The sequence below is a fragment of the Micropterus salmoides genome, unplaced genomic scaffold, assembly GCF_014851395.1.
Source record: "Micropterus salmoides isolate LMB-PRFRI ecotype aquatic unplaced genomic scaffold, ASM1485139v1 Ms_hic_scaffold_19, whole genome shotgun sequence".
Lineage (NCBI taxonomy): Eukaryota > Metazoa > Chordata > Actinopteri > Centrarchiformes > Centrarchidae > Micropterus > Micropterus salmoides.
In genome coordinates this window covers 18,955,796-18,969,140 of record NW_024041039.1, presented here as the reverse complement: position 1 = coordinate 18,969,140, position 13,345 = coordinate 18,955,796, and the positions used below count along the sequence as shown (strand labels likewise).

Sequence of the window (13,345 nt, the reverse complement as noted above, 5' to 3'; positions counted from 1 at the left end):
ACTTGCGAGCAGCTGTCCCCACCCTTCTCCACCCATACAGGAAGCTGGATTGCTAACCAGCTAGCTGTCAACAAAGGGCAAAACTGCACGAAATCCATGTGGAAGTCGGCGGTATTACCGAGTCTGAACCCCTTCCTCTAAAGTGCGTTTCACTCCGCCGCCAGCTGATTGTTGAACATGGCGACAACTGCTCAGCTGTTCGAGGTAAAATGACTTCTGCAGCGAAGAGCTGTGTTAGCTGTCAGGCTAGCTAGGGAGCTAACTACCATTAACGGTAATGTCCTCATTCACCCTGAGCGTGTAATACTAGAGAACAAGTAATGATTCACACAGCTGATAAGATGTTTGTTTGTTTGTAAGCTAGACATAAAAGGTGTAAAAATACATTTTAGCTGTGTTATTCGGGGAAACGGACATGGCATTGACTTTAGTGTGCCGTAAAACGTAACGTTATGCGTAAGTCTGCTCTTGTTGCGTTTGTAGCTGGTGTTTTTGTGAGTTAATCATCAGTACACTCACGATTTCACCTCCCCTTCAGGAGCCCTTTGATGCAGATGAGTACATTGAAAGGTTGGCATGGAGGACACCCGGAGGAGGCTCCAAAGGAGGAGCTGAGGCATTTGACCCCAAACGGTGCAGTAGGCTCTTGTCATTTCACATTTACTGTACACATCTTCTTTCCTTTCTGAACATGAGGCAGTAACTCAGTAGAATATCACACTCCAGGTTTTAACTTTGATTTTGGGGACAATATCGTTGCCAATGTGTCACCGGGTTCCTAAATATATCTAGTTGCTGTCTCATTCATTTAAAAACAACGCACCAGTGTAGCCCTATTGGGAGTATGTTTCCACTATTACAAATAATACAGCTTCAGAAATAAAGAAACTCCACTCTGCTGACATGTACCACAGCTGATCATCTCTATATGATCATAGATGCACTCTCTTGGTATGACTTAATACTGTCCTCCTGGCCAATTCTGTGATGTAATTTATGCCTCATCCTTTCATATTTTCACTTTAAGATATTTTTCCTCTGTCAGGTCAAGTCTTAAATAATCTGTCTGGCAATACACCAGACAATACCTCTATTTTCTCTGTTTTAATCTCCATTCACATTATATTATGCTTGTTCTCATTTCTAAGGGGTTAAGAGCAAACTGTTGGTTTCAGATTTCCAAAAGTAATACTTGAATATAATTAGATGTGTTTTTAAGTTGAAAGTATTTTAATATAAATTAGGATTTCTTTATTTACAGCTGTCAGTATCAACTTTAAGTACTCAGAGTGAAACAGAGTTAGTCCTCCTGCACTTACTAAACCTCATCTTGGTGTCTTCTATGCTAATGTAGTGCTTTTTTGATGGTTGGTTCAGAGAAAAACGGGACACATCTATACTTAAGATTTTTGTCCATGGCATTTTCACTGCTTGTTGTTATGTTTACACTCGGGGACCAAGTTCTTTCTCGTAAGCAAAAATGCCATAACAGTTTAACTGTACTGTGGATCCATCCTGCCTTATCTACTTCCTCCACAAAACTGTTGCCACCACCTCCTTGGAAGCTCTTAGCGAGGAGTCAGAGACAACATATCTGTGGAGGCCACCATACTGTGAGTCACCAGCCAGGGAATGAGTGTCTATTGGGAAGGGATGGGAGATGTCTTTAAGCTGTAGCCAGTGCTGAGGGAATTAGTCAAGAGATTATACACTCATCATTTTGGGATGTTTCCTACTCTGTGAAATGTGGTGCTGACTTAGAACATTTGCTCTACAGTCCTGATGGCACTTAAAATGCAGCTGACGAAGTTGCTAGTTTTCAGAGCTCCTTAAGTCTGGGGACCCAGGAATTAAGCATCTGGCACTATTCTGTAACTAACTATAACTATAACTGTGAGGTCAGTGGGACAGATTTAACCTTGTGGTCCACAATTACTCCTCCAGAGTTAAAGTGCTTTTTAGTGTGTGTTTTACCTGTTGTTAGTTGAGGATCTACTGTATGCTGATTAAACCACTGTGAGTTCTGGATCTACATTCTCTCTTTCCTCTGTGATAGGCTGTTGGAAGAATTTGAGAACCACATAGAAGAGCTGAAGCAATTGGATGAGAAGATCCAGCGGCGGGTGGAGAAGCTTGAGCATCAGTGTCATCGTGAGGCCAAGGAATTTGCCCACAAAGTACAAGACTTGCAGAGAAGCAACCAGGTCTGTTGTATGGCCAAGTAAAGAATGACACCCATCTGAATGTCTTTGAGCATTAATTTTTTCACATTACAGAATCTTTCAATTCCCCTCTGTTTTTGTCAATTCAGGTGGCCTTTCAGCATTTCCAGGAGCTCGATGAGCACATCAGCTATGTGGCAACCAAGGTTTGTCACCTTGGCGACCAACTGGAGGGGGTGAACACGCCTCGGCAGAGGGCCGTGGAAGCTCAGCGTCTAATGACTTACTTCAATGAGTTCTTGGATGGAGACCTACGCAGTGATGTCTTCAACAACCCAGAGAAGGTGAGTATGCTGCATGTGTTCCTCCCATTCACTTCAGTGGAGGTATGTGTGTGTGTGTGACCACTGACGAGAACCCCTGCTGTGATACTGCTGGAGGTGAGAATGAACAGGCTTATAAGGTAAACCGTCCATATTAATTTGTCAAGTTTATCCCTTTAGTCGGATCCCTCGTCTAATTTGGATTAATGAACTGTCATTTCCTCTCTGACAATAGCTGGCTGATTGACTAGCATGGATGTCAACATGCTCATGTCAACCCTAATTGCATTTGCAGAAGGTTGTCTGGGAACAAGTATTTGGTTGGTCCTCAGCTTTGTGTCACATTACAGCAGCAAAGAGCTTGTGGCATTATGGTACATGTAAGGGCGGTGATAACATGCGTGCTATCCACGCGGTGGATGAGATGAGATACACACTTTTACTAAGTTCCTGCCTACACAGACGCCATGTTGACGTTAGATGAGTGACCCCTGAAAGTTTGATTTTGCAGTTTTGTAAGTGACAGTAGAGAGATTGGGATGCTTTAGATTAATTCCTGTTAGTAGCAACATCGTTAGTGGATGCGGAGCAGTGAGTTTGGGGGTCAATCCCAGAGACGAGAACTGGAGATGGAGCTATTTTTCCGGAGAGGCATGCAGAAATATCTGGCCAGATTCCTATTCCTGAGCATACCTCCAGACGAAGGGGAAAGAGGAAAGCTGCAAGTGAATAGCTGATGGGGGATGGCTTTGCTAATCCTTCTGAAAGGGAGGGCTGGGCCGCCAGCGTGGAGACAAGTGCTGCTAAACCCTGACTGCAGGGAGACGGCTACATTACTTACATGGGATTTAGCTAATCTTAGCTGGGGGACAGATACTTAGAAAACCTTCGCCGAGCAGAAAGGCTGGATCCTCCTCACGGGAGCAGAGTAATGATGTTAGCTGAGGCAGGCATCTGCAGGAACAGAGGAGTTGCGGACGGCGGGCCTTTCGTAGGTCTGGGGCTTTTTTAGCCAGTGTGTATGTCAGGGGGGCGGGGGGAGGGGGGTACTCGACAGGGCCCCCTTTTTTTAGACAGATATCCCTGGCCGGACAGATTATTGAAGGCGATTTAGACTCCTGTGGGATTACAGCCCATTCAGAAAAGGCATGCCAATAAAGAGTTGGATGTGCTGCTAAGTCAGGACTGCTGCTGTTGCTGCTGCCGATGCCCAGGTGAGCGCAGCCTGTCTGTTATCAGCTCCTTGTTCAACATGGGGAGGTGGAGGAGGGCTGCTCTAAAATGATGATCCCCCAAGTGGAGACACTGCCGGCGGCCCGCCAGCTCTCTGTCTGGATGTCCACCTCTCATGGTCCTGTCATGCTCTCTCTCTTTTTTTGCCTCACCTGCCTCTGTCTCTCACACACACACACACTTACTCTTTCTCTCTCTCTCTCTTTCCTTCAGATTAAGGAGGCTGCTGATATAATTCAGAAGCTGCATCTCATTGCCCAGGAGCTGCCATTCGACAGGTGAGTCAGGCATCCTGGAGGCAGCTTTAGACAAGAGCATTGTCAAACAAGGGGAAGGGGGAGCATTAGTGATGTAGACTTTTCCTCACAGTGTAAGCCCAACGCATGAAGTATTAAAGCATTTTATTTCAGTATCAAAATATGTTTCTAGAAGTTAAACACACATTTACTTTTTTTAATATATATAGTGGGATATAATTTGTAATGGTCTCCTTGAAGATTAATTATCTTTTCCTCTGACAGATTTGCAGATGTCAAGGCAAAAATTGCAAGTAAGTTTGCGAAAAACTCATCATCTACTATACTGTCTCTGCTTAACAGTCCCCATTCCAAATACATCAGAAGTTAGCTTCAAATGATAGCATTATTTTATGTGTCTTTGTTTGTTTGCGTTCTTACCCAGGTAAGTACCATGACCTGGAGCGGCAGTTAATCCAGGAGTTCACTGCTGCCCAGCGCAGGGGTGAGATTGGACGTATGCGGGAGGTGGCAGCGGTTCTATTACATTTCAAGGTGAAATAAAATCTTATTTGTGTACATTTGATTTCCAGGCCACATTTAATCTTATCATTACTCTTGCTTGATACATTGTATGCTGTTCTAATATGCATGTTTTCAAATATTGCTTGAATCTGCACGTCAGTGATGTAATTTTGCAGAAAAGTAACTCCTGTTTCTTTCTTATTTTGTTCAAGGGCTATGCACACTGTGTGGACGTCTACATCAAGCAGTGTCAGGAAGTGGGTGTTCCTCTTAGACATACTATTCCACTTTTTTGTTGACAGTAATATCCAAAGACTTCGTGTTAACTCTTTATTTATCTCCCTAGGGGGCCTACCTGAGAAATGATGTGTTTGAGGACACTGCCGTCCTCTGCCAGAGGGTCAACAAGCAGGTGGGGGAGGTCTTCAGCAGCCCAGAGACTGTTATGGCCAAACTCATCCAGAACATCTTTGAAAACAAATTACAGGTATTTCTATTATCTCTACTTAATTTGTTTCGTTTCATTTTGACATGTCTTATTTGTCAGGTTATATGTGATACCTTTGCGTCTGCAGGCCCACGTTAAGGAAAAACTTGACGAGACTCGACACTCTGATGTAGAACAGTACCTCAAGAACCTCTATGACCTTTACACCAGGTATTTCACTTGTTCACATTTTTTTAAGTCACTTCCTGTCTACACAGTAAGTGTTTAAGGGCTTACATATTTACGCACTTTAAAAAAAAAAAAATGTTTTCCAGGACCACAGCATTGGCCACCAAGCTGACAGAGTTCAACCTGGGCTCAGACAAGCACACGTTCCTGTCCAAGCTGATAAAGAGCATCTTCTCCTCATACCTGGAAAGCTACATTGACATGGAGAGGGAATATATTCGTACTCGAGGTGCCATGATTCTGCAGCGCTACTATGACTCCAAGAATCACCAGAAACGCCCAGTTGGCACTGGCAGGTCAGATTTGGCAGCATCTTACTTTTTATTTTTAAGTTATTGCTTTACTTTTAAGGGTTAGGATTAGAATGTATTTTACAAAAGGACACGATATAACAAAATAATCAAAATCTCTGTCTTTCTACAGTATCCAAGAACTGAAGGAGCGGATCAGACAGCGCACCAACCTCTCCCTTGGCCCCATCATTGACACCCATGGGGAGACCTTTCTGTCCCCAGAGCTAGTGGTGAACTTGCTGCAGGAGACCCGTCATGCCTTTGAGAGATGCCACAGGGTGAGGCCACTAAAAATAATTTCCAGCCTGTTTTTAGAAAAGCCGATATAAAGAGGAAATCCTGCTGGACTAAAATTGTTAAATGTATTTCCTTTCGTTCTGTTTGGGGTGACACAGCTTTCAGATCCTTCGGACCTGCCCAAGAACGCGTTCTCCATCTTCTTGCTGCTGGTTGAACATCTCTGTGTGGAACACATCGACTACGCCCTAGAGATTGGCCTCTCAGGTAGATGCAATTCAGTTTACTTTCTGTGTGTTGATTTGACCCACTGTTAAGGAGTTAAATCCACACTCAGTCACACTGCGTAAAAACTGGTGCCGCACTGTAGCTGTGTCCCAAATCAGTGACTGGACTCTATGAGGGATGCAGGCCACAAGGGTGTGTCCGATCCAAAGGCCTCTTTCTTAGATGAGACAGTCCAGCGTCATAGAGACTAAAACTAACAGTACATTAAGGTGTTACTTGTCAACTCGTAAAGGAAACATTTTCAATCAAACAGCTGACAAATTGGTAGATAACAGGAATCCTCTCTATGTAAGTTTATTGAGACCACTGCAAGTTATCATATTTTACATAAACACATGATGGACAACTGGGAATTAATGTACTAGGTCAGGGGTAAATATATACAGCAAAATGTTTTCTTTTAATTGATGTAGAGGATCCTTTCAAATGCCAAAGCCTCGTCAGCCTGTGTGACTTATTTGGTCTTAAAACATGAACGTGAAGATGCATCATGTGATTTGAAACATGTGACATCACCACCTGACACCTGAAGCACAACATTCAACCATAGATACTTCGTAATTACAACAATGTAGATGAAGTTACATGCACCCACTACAGTTCATAGCCTTTTACTTTGTCAGAGACCAGATGACGTTTCTTGGTATAGATACCATTCGGTGATATAACCATCACATTTTATGTAAGTTAACAAAAAAAGAGAATCTCCAAGTTACCTTGATGCAAAGCAGGCTGTGCCTCTGTGGCTTTTCTTTGCATTCTGTATGTGGCTGAATGCAGGAGGTAGCTTATCATTTTCAGGCAGCTACAGTGGAACTAAACGTGTATTCATCTCCCAAAGAAATGCACTGATGTCTCCATAATTTGATTACTTTCTCCTATTGACGGTCGACATTGCTGTTGTATTTTTGTGGTTTGAACCCACAGACCCATATAGCAGGCAACAGTGGTTTTCTGCCCTGAATAATATTGATTTATCCTTTTTTGGTTAATTGTCTAGACTTACTCTCTCTCTTCGATCTACAGCAATTCCCTCATCAGATGCCAAGAATGCCAACCTGTACTTCCTGGATGTAGTTCAACAGGCAAACTCTATCTTCCACTTGTTTGACAAGCAGTTTAATGACCAGCTCATGCCTCTAATAAGGTCAGTTCTGGGTTAAAATAATATATATATATATATATACACCATATTTGGTTGTTATATTGCTGCTGCCTCTCATTAGCACATAACTTTTTTTTTAAAAAAAAGGGAGACCTCTGATTTAGCCTTTTTACAATCTACGTCTCCAGCTCATCTCCAAAGTTGGCCGAGTGTCTGCACAAGAAGAAAGAGGTGATTGAACAGATGGAAGTGAAACTGGACACAGGAATCGACAGGTCAGTGTGTTTATAAGTGGCCACTACCTGCTCTTACATTCAATGTGTTTCATATGTGCAGACAAAACCCCATAAATGAATGGTCTTTTCAATGTGTTTAATGCTACACACAGAACAATAAACTGCATGGTGGGGCAAATGAAGCACATCTTAGCAACCGAGCAGAAGAAGACTGATTTCAGGCCTGAGGACGAGAACAACGTCATGATCCAGTACACCACAGTAAGAAAGAGGAAAAAGGCCCTCAGCTCACACGCAAAACAAAACAAAAAAAATCAATCTTTCTCCCGACCTTTAAATTTTTTTCATGTTCCCCCTTGCGTCTCCCCGCCCGGCAGGCCTGCTCCAAAGTATGTGCCTACGTCAGTCGGCAGGTGGAGCACGTGCGGAAGTCCATGGATGGGAAAAATGTGGACACAGTGCTGACGGAGTTGGGCGTTCGTTTCCATCGGCTCATCCATGAGCACCTACAGCAGTACAGCTATAGCTCAATGGGAGGCATGCTGGCCATCTGCGACGTGGCTGAATACCGACGGTGCGCCAAGGACTTCAGGGTGAGTAGGGGGGCATAGGTCCAGGATACTCTGGTCACAGGGCAAAACATGGCTCTTCCAACAAAGACTCTACCTGTGTTTATTACATAAACTGGTTATGTCAGTTCAGGTTAATAGTGTAATCCTTTGGTAATATTATGCATCCAGTACAAACAAAAGGGGCTGCAAGTAAGGACTATTTTCATCATGGATTAATTGATCAAATCTATTTTAGTGCTTAGTCTATAAAATGTCTTAAGGTGTTGCGTATTTTGTGACCTACCGCTGTTATATTACACAGAAAAGCTGCAAATTGTCACGTAGGAGACTTTGGAACCCTTTATATGACATTTTTATTTGATAAAATGGTTGATAAGCTAAATTTCTCTGTTGATTGACTTTTGACCAATCATATCAGCACTGCAAACAAGTAAATACAGGACAGGAGGAGGAGATCGAGTGTTTTTCAAGCACTATGGCTAAAGAGATGTATTAGATATGACCTACTGTAAGTCACAATACAATAAAATCTGTGATTTATCTTTTGAAGCATTTGTCCTAACAGCCCTGTGTGTCCAGTTATCCAAGGACTAACTTTGTGTATGTGCTGTAGTTTACAAGGTATAATAGCTTGCATGTCTGTCTGTCCCTCCAGGTCCCTCTGGTTCTGCAGCTCTTCGACACACTCCACGCCCTCTGTAACCTCCTGGTCGTTGCCCCTGACAACCTAAAGCAGGTCTGCTCAGGCGAGCAGCTCACCAATCTGGAGCGAAACCTCCTGCACGCCTTCGTCCAGCTCAGAGTGGACTACCGTTCAGCCAGACTGGGCCGACACTTTAGTTAATGACTGATTCAACACCTCGACGCCCACTGTCCAGTAACCCATGCGTTGATGAGATGATGCACCTTGGAGATATCCATCCCTGCTTCAGAGAGTGCTTCGGCCTGGCCCCAGTGTACAGACTTTACTGGGATTGCTTTGTGCCACTGCTCCCTGAATGTGGGAAACGTGCATTTTACCTTTATTTTATTTTTTTTTCATTGTTTATTTCTCTGAGCTAAAGAAATTTAAATGTCTATTGACTTATGATTTCATTTGTTTTTAAATACTAATCCACCTCCAAACCACGTCACTAAAATGTCTGATATAAGTAAATGGACAACATGGATTTCTGTGCTTATGTGAATAAGAAACTTTTTTTTGATTGTGCCAAATATATAAGTCCTGCGGCTGCACTTGTGCATGGGAATAGACCCAGAGCTGCTATAAAGGGAGACGTCTACAATCACGCTGTAAAGTCAGACATCAGGCCTGCAGTAGCACTGTGTGTTTGGAACAGCTACCCTTTGTAATGAACTGTAGGGGAGCCGTCAGAGGCAGCCCCAACCAAGCATGAGATAGAGCTCTGTCTGGCAAAGAGAGACACATGACCACCTCTCTAACCTTTACCCTCCGATCACAAAGTAGAGGTCGAGAGGCCTTTGTAGAGAAGTGTGATCTGAACTATAAACAGGTCTGAGAACCTCTCTGGAGGTTTGGGTGGTCCCTTGTGCACAGATGACTGGTGTGATGGGTCATTGAGTATGTGTCACTGTAATTGCACAGATCAACACTTGCTTATCCAGCAGTGCACACAGTCCGAAGACATTATTGGCTGGATATGCAGTGTTTCTGGGTCAGGAGACATTGAATTGTTGACCTCCACTGATTAAGGAAACAAACTAAAGGGGACTTCTTCACACAGGGCTTATGTGAGGTTCTCAGTCACCGTTTTCTGCACTAAAAACAAAAGAAGGCAGATAATTTCCCTGATGCCTGAAACCGTCTCCTACGCAGAGCTGCTCCCACTGTACTGCTGTTTACCTTTATTAGTGACTCATTAAAAAGATGTTGCATTTTATTTCTATCCTTCTTCTGAATATCCTTCATAAATGAGGAGCTATGAATACAAAGTTAGGCAAGTTCTCTCCGCGAATGTCACTTTCAAAGTGAGATGAAACAGTCTTCCTTTCTATAGAAGTCATCAAGTATTCATGGGAATTCTTGCCACCAGAGTAAAGTTCTTTCTTAGACTTCAGGAAGTGAGCAGAGCCAGAGGGGATTAGATATCTACGAGTTGATGAATTGTGTGCAGTAGTCATGGACTGGGGGAGAGCCGGGGAGATAGAGACGCCTGAGAGCTCGGTTCCAGCTCCGGCTGGTTAGTGTTGTGTAGAAGGTACACACAGTGCTGTGCAAGTTCAAACAACATAATTAATTAGGCTAATATTAATATTATCAATGCCACATAAATTCAATTCTCTCAGCCCTAATCACAACTGGATAGCTTGTAAAAATTATTTTGTTAGGCCCTGATGCAAACAGTGGGTCTTTTCCAAACATGCGAAAACTATTTGTTTTTGCAGCGATTAATGTGTGCGGCGCGGGAAGGGGTTGGGGTAGCGGAGCCGGGCTAGGGACGATAACTGGTGTGGAGACGAAGGCAGAGGCGCAGCCTGGCCCCAGGGACTACCAGCGCAGGCACATGGAAGAGGGGGAGGGGTGTGTTTTTTGGGGTGGCTGTTTGAGCAGGTGGAGGGGATTAGTAATACTGTCAACACTGGAGAGCTGGATAAGACTGTCCTCTCTTACTCGTCGGTTTGAGCAGCTCTTGCTTACACATTCAGACACGTGAAGATGGCAACACATACAAACACAGGGGCGGTCAGGCCAGGGAAACATATCTGCGGTTGAACTGATCACAGACAAGTTGTTCATGCTCCACCTTTGATTCTTTATTTCCTGCTGCAGGAGTTTTACTTATCCATATCTTTCCATGAAGCCCACAACACTCCATAAGCACCTTCAGTATATTTCCTTCAGTCATTAAGTTACTTGGAAACCTTTCTAATATCACAGTGATGATTTGCCCTGAATTGGTACTCCGTACAATATTTCCCTAAGTAGAGTATTAATCTTCAATGTGATGCTCTTTGCTCTGTGCAGAACCTTTTTAAACCCTTAAATAGGAAAGTACTGCTATATTTTTTTATTTATGAAACAGGTGATTTCTGGAAGTTAAGATTTAAACATACGATACGTTTTAAACACAATTTTTATGCTATAATGAGGTCGCATGCAAATCATTTGATCTTTCGGTTAAAGGGACATTCTCATGTGCACATTCGGGCATCCTGGGTCTGTACAAACACACATCCATGTTCAAGTTAAGATTCAAACTGCAACTGAATCCTCTTTTCCACTGACCACAGATACCCTCACTTCCTCATTCCCCCTCTTTTCATGCATCTCCCTCCATTTGTCTCTTCTGCCAAATCATCGACCATACTATCCGTTTTTTTCCACTGTTTCTGCACACCCGGCTAGTCCTCCAACATCCCATAAATCCTTGCTTTCGGCGCATTGCTGCTACCCCAACTAGGCCGGCCCTCCCTCTGCCTCCTGGAGCACTGACAATAAAGCATTACAGCAGTCAATCCATGTCAACAACAGCTTTGCTTAATTCCTGCTAAACACGTTTAAACTAAATCTTCACCTAATGATGCATAATGATTTGCTCTTTAGTGTGCTGGCGGCTCGTATCAATTTCGGTGGTTTATTTTACTGCCATCGGAAAGATGACTCAGGTGGTCTAGCTGTAGCAGACAGACAGGGACGGTATTAAGGATCCCCCTGTTAAAATTAGTCATTAGGTAAATTAGGTAATTGTGACTAGATACACTGGAGAGCGTGTTGCCTCATACAGAACTCGTGTAGGTTTCACATGCAGGTAAATGTCAAACATAACAACGTTCTGCATTTATAGATCATGCAACAGATGTGATCTGTGTCAAATATTTGCTGAGTATCCAGTTTAACTACAAGAAAGGTCAGAGTATTAATCATGAAAATAACTGTAGAATTGTAGAACTGTAGAATGTGAGAATGGTGTATAAACTGGGTATCCCCAGCAAGCACTTTGTGGTACTTTTTAAAATCTATTCTTTAGGATTTCTCTGTCAGAGCCTTTCATGATGTGGGCACACAGCCAGGCCCTCTGATGTGATGCAGATGTTGCCCTGGCCTTGACCTCGTGCCCATACGATGCTGGGGCCAAAACGGCACAGGTGCCGCACCACCTTCAGTCTTGGGCAGCCGGGAGCTGCACTGTGCAGGATGTGAATGGTGCCAACTCTCCTCCTTTGCTCACTTTTCTCATTATCAAGGTCTAGTATGATGGGCCTAATGAAACTCTCCTCTGATTCCTGCAGTCGTACAGAACCGTACTTTTTGATGATGCTAAACTAGTGCTTGTCCTCCCCCCACCCTCCCCCATGCTTTTTCTCCTATAAGAACACTATTAATTCTCTGCCAGAATGGAGTGTTTTCCAGTGCTATTTCCTGGCCCGGTGCCTGTGCCTTGCTCTCTCTTGGCTGGGTTTGTCTGGTTGACTGCTCCACAGGAACAGACTGGCACTCTAGCTGAGGGCTCCAGGGTCTGCACACACAATCCACTAAACATGTCTCTGTGTGAGGAGCCGCTCCGCTTCCGAAATATGAAGTAGAAGACCTGATTTACTTCAAATTAAGCATATTTATTCAGCTGTAATTATAATTATTCCTGTGTACTATTTGTTATTATTATTAATATGTATGACCATCTTTATTAATAGTAGTTTTTGAAGTATTTGTAGTAGCATTTGTAGAATTCAGTATAATTAAAAGGGCAAAAATGCATTTTATTATTATTATTATTATTATTATTATTATTATTATTATTATTATATACATGCATATAGGCTTAAAATTATTCAACATACACCACTGGCTGTCAAATTGGCAGATGTACACATAAAAATGCATATTGTATACAGCACATGTTAAAATATAATTGATTCTGATGGTTAAGGGTCTCTAGTGCTAAACACATTCACTCACAGGGCAAACAAACATCTGTTTTACGTTTGTAAGGCCTATGGCCCTCCTAACCCACTGATGTTGAACCAAGCCTGCACACACGCCAGAGAAACAAATGAGGTCTCTCTCTCCTCCACTGAAGATGAAACACTGCATCACCAAAGCATGTTCATTTGTCTAATCAAGCTTTTTGCCTGCGGCTAAAGTGAATGTAAATGAATAGGCTTGTGTGTGCCAGCCTCTATTTCTGTTCAGACTGGTTGGTGTTTGATGATGAAATGGTGCGATGAACATCAGACAGAAGGGGGCACTAGTGCTCCAATGTTGCTCTCCTCCCCTGTGGAGACCTCTCTTCCTCAGAGCTCCTCACAATGGGGATCTGCCTGAGGGGGGAAATGTTGCTTTTTTAGGTCTGTGAGCCCATATCCCTTAATCCCCAGCCATGATTGACAATCATGATTTAGGGTATATGGTGTCCCATTCTAATCCACGAGCAATGATTTCATTTGCATACCTTCCGTACGTGGCCTCATTTTGGAGGAAACGGCTGCCTTTGTAAGTG

General features: G+C 43.2%; 1 protein-coding gene across 2 annotated transcripts; it reads left to right on the top strand.

Annotated features, from left to right (window-relative positions):
* The first annotated feature begins 35 nt into the window (after positions 1–35).
* Positions 36–9,787, top strand: exoc5 (exocyst complex component 5). Of its 2 annotated transcripts, none has more exons than XM_038728355.1 (18): positions 36–204; positions 539–1,613; positions 2,057–2,204; positions 2,312–2,506; positions 3,932–3,996; positions 4,240–4,268; positions 4,400–4,509; positions 4,692–4,736; positions 4,826–4,966; positions 5,055–5,137; positions 5,242–5,451; positions 5,579–5,726; positions 5,844–5,952; positions 7,000–7,120; positions 7,267–7,353; positions 7,467–7,575; positions 7,692–7,907; positions 8,542–9,787. In XM_038728355.1, exons 4-18 carry the CDS (start codon positions 2,441–2,443, stop codon positions 8,728–8,730), a joined length of 1,728 nt encoding a protein of 575 aa, XP_038584283.1. In that variant the 5' UTR covers positions 36–204; positions 539–1,613; positions 2,057–2,204; positions 2,312–2,440; the 3' UTR covers positions 8,731–9,787. The 2 variants fall into 2 exon arrangements, with proteins under 2 accessions (XP_038584283.1, XP_038584282.1); XM_038728354.1 differs by having other exon boundaries at positions 178–204; positions 539–633.
* Positions 9,788–13,345: the final 3,558 nt, after the last annotated feature.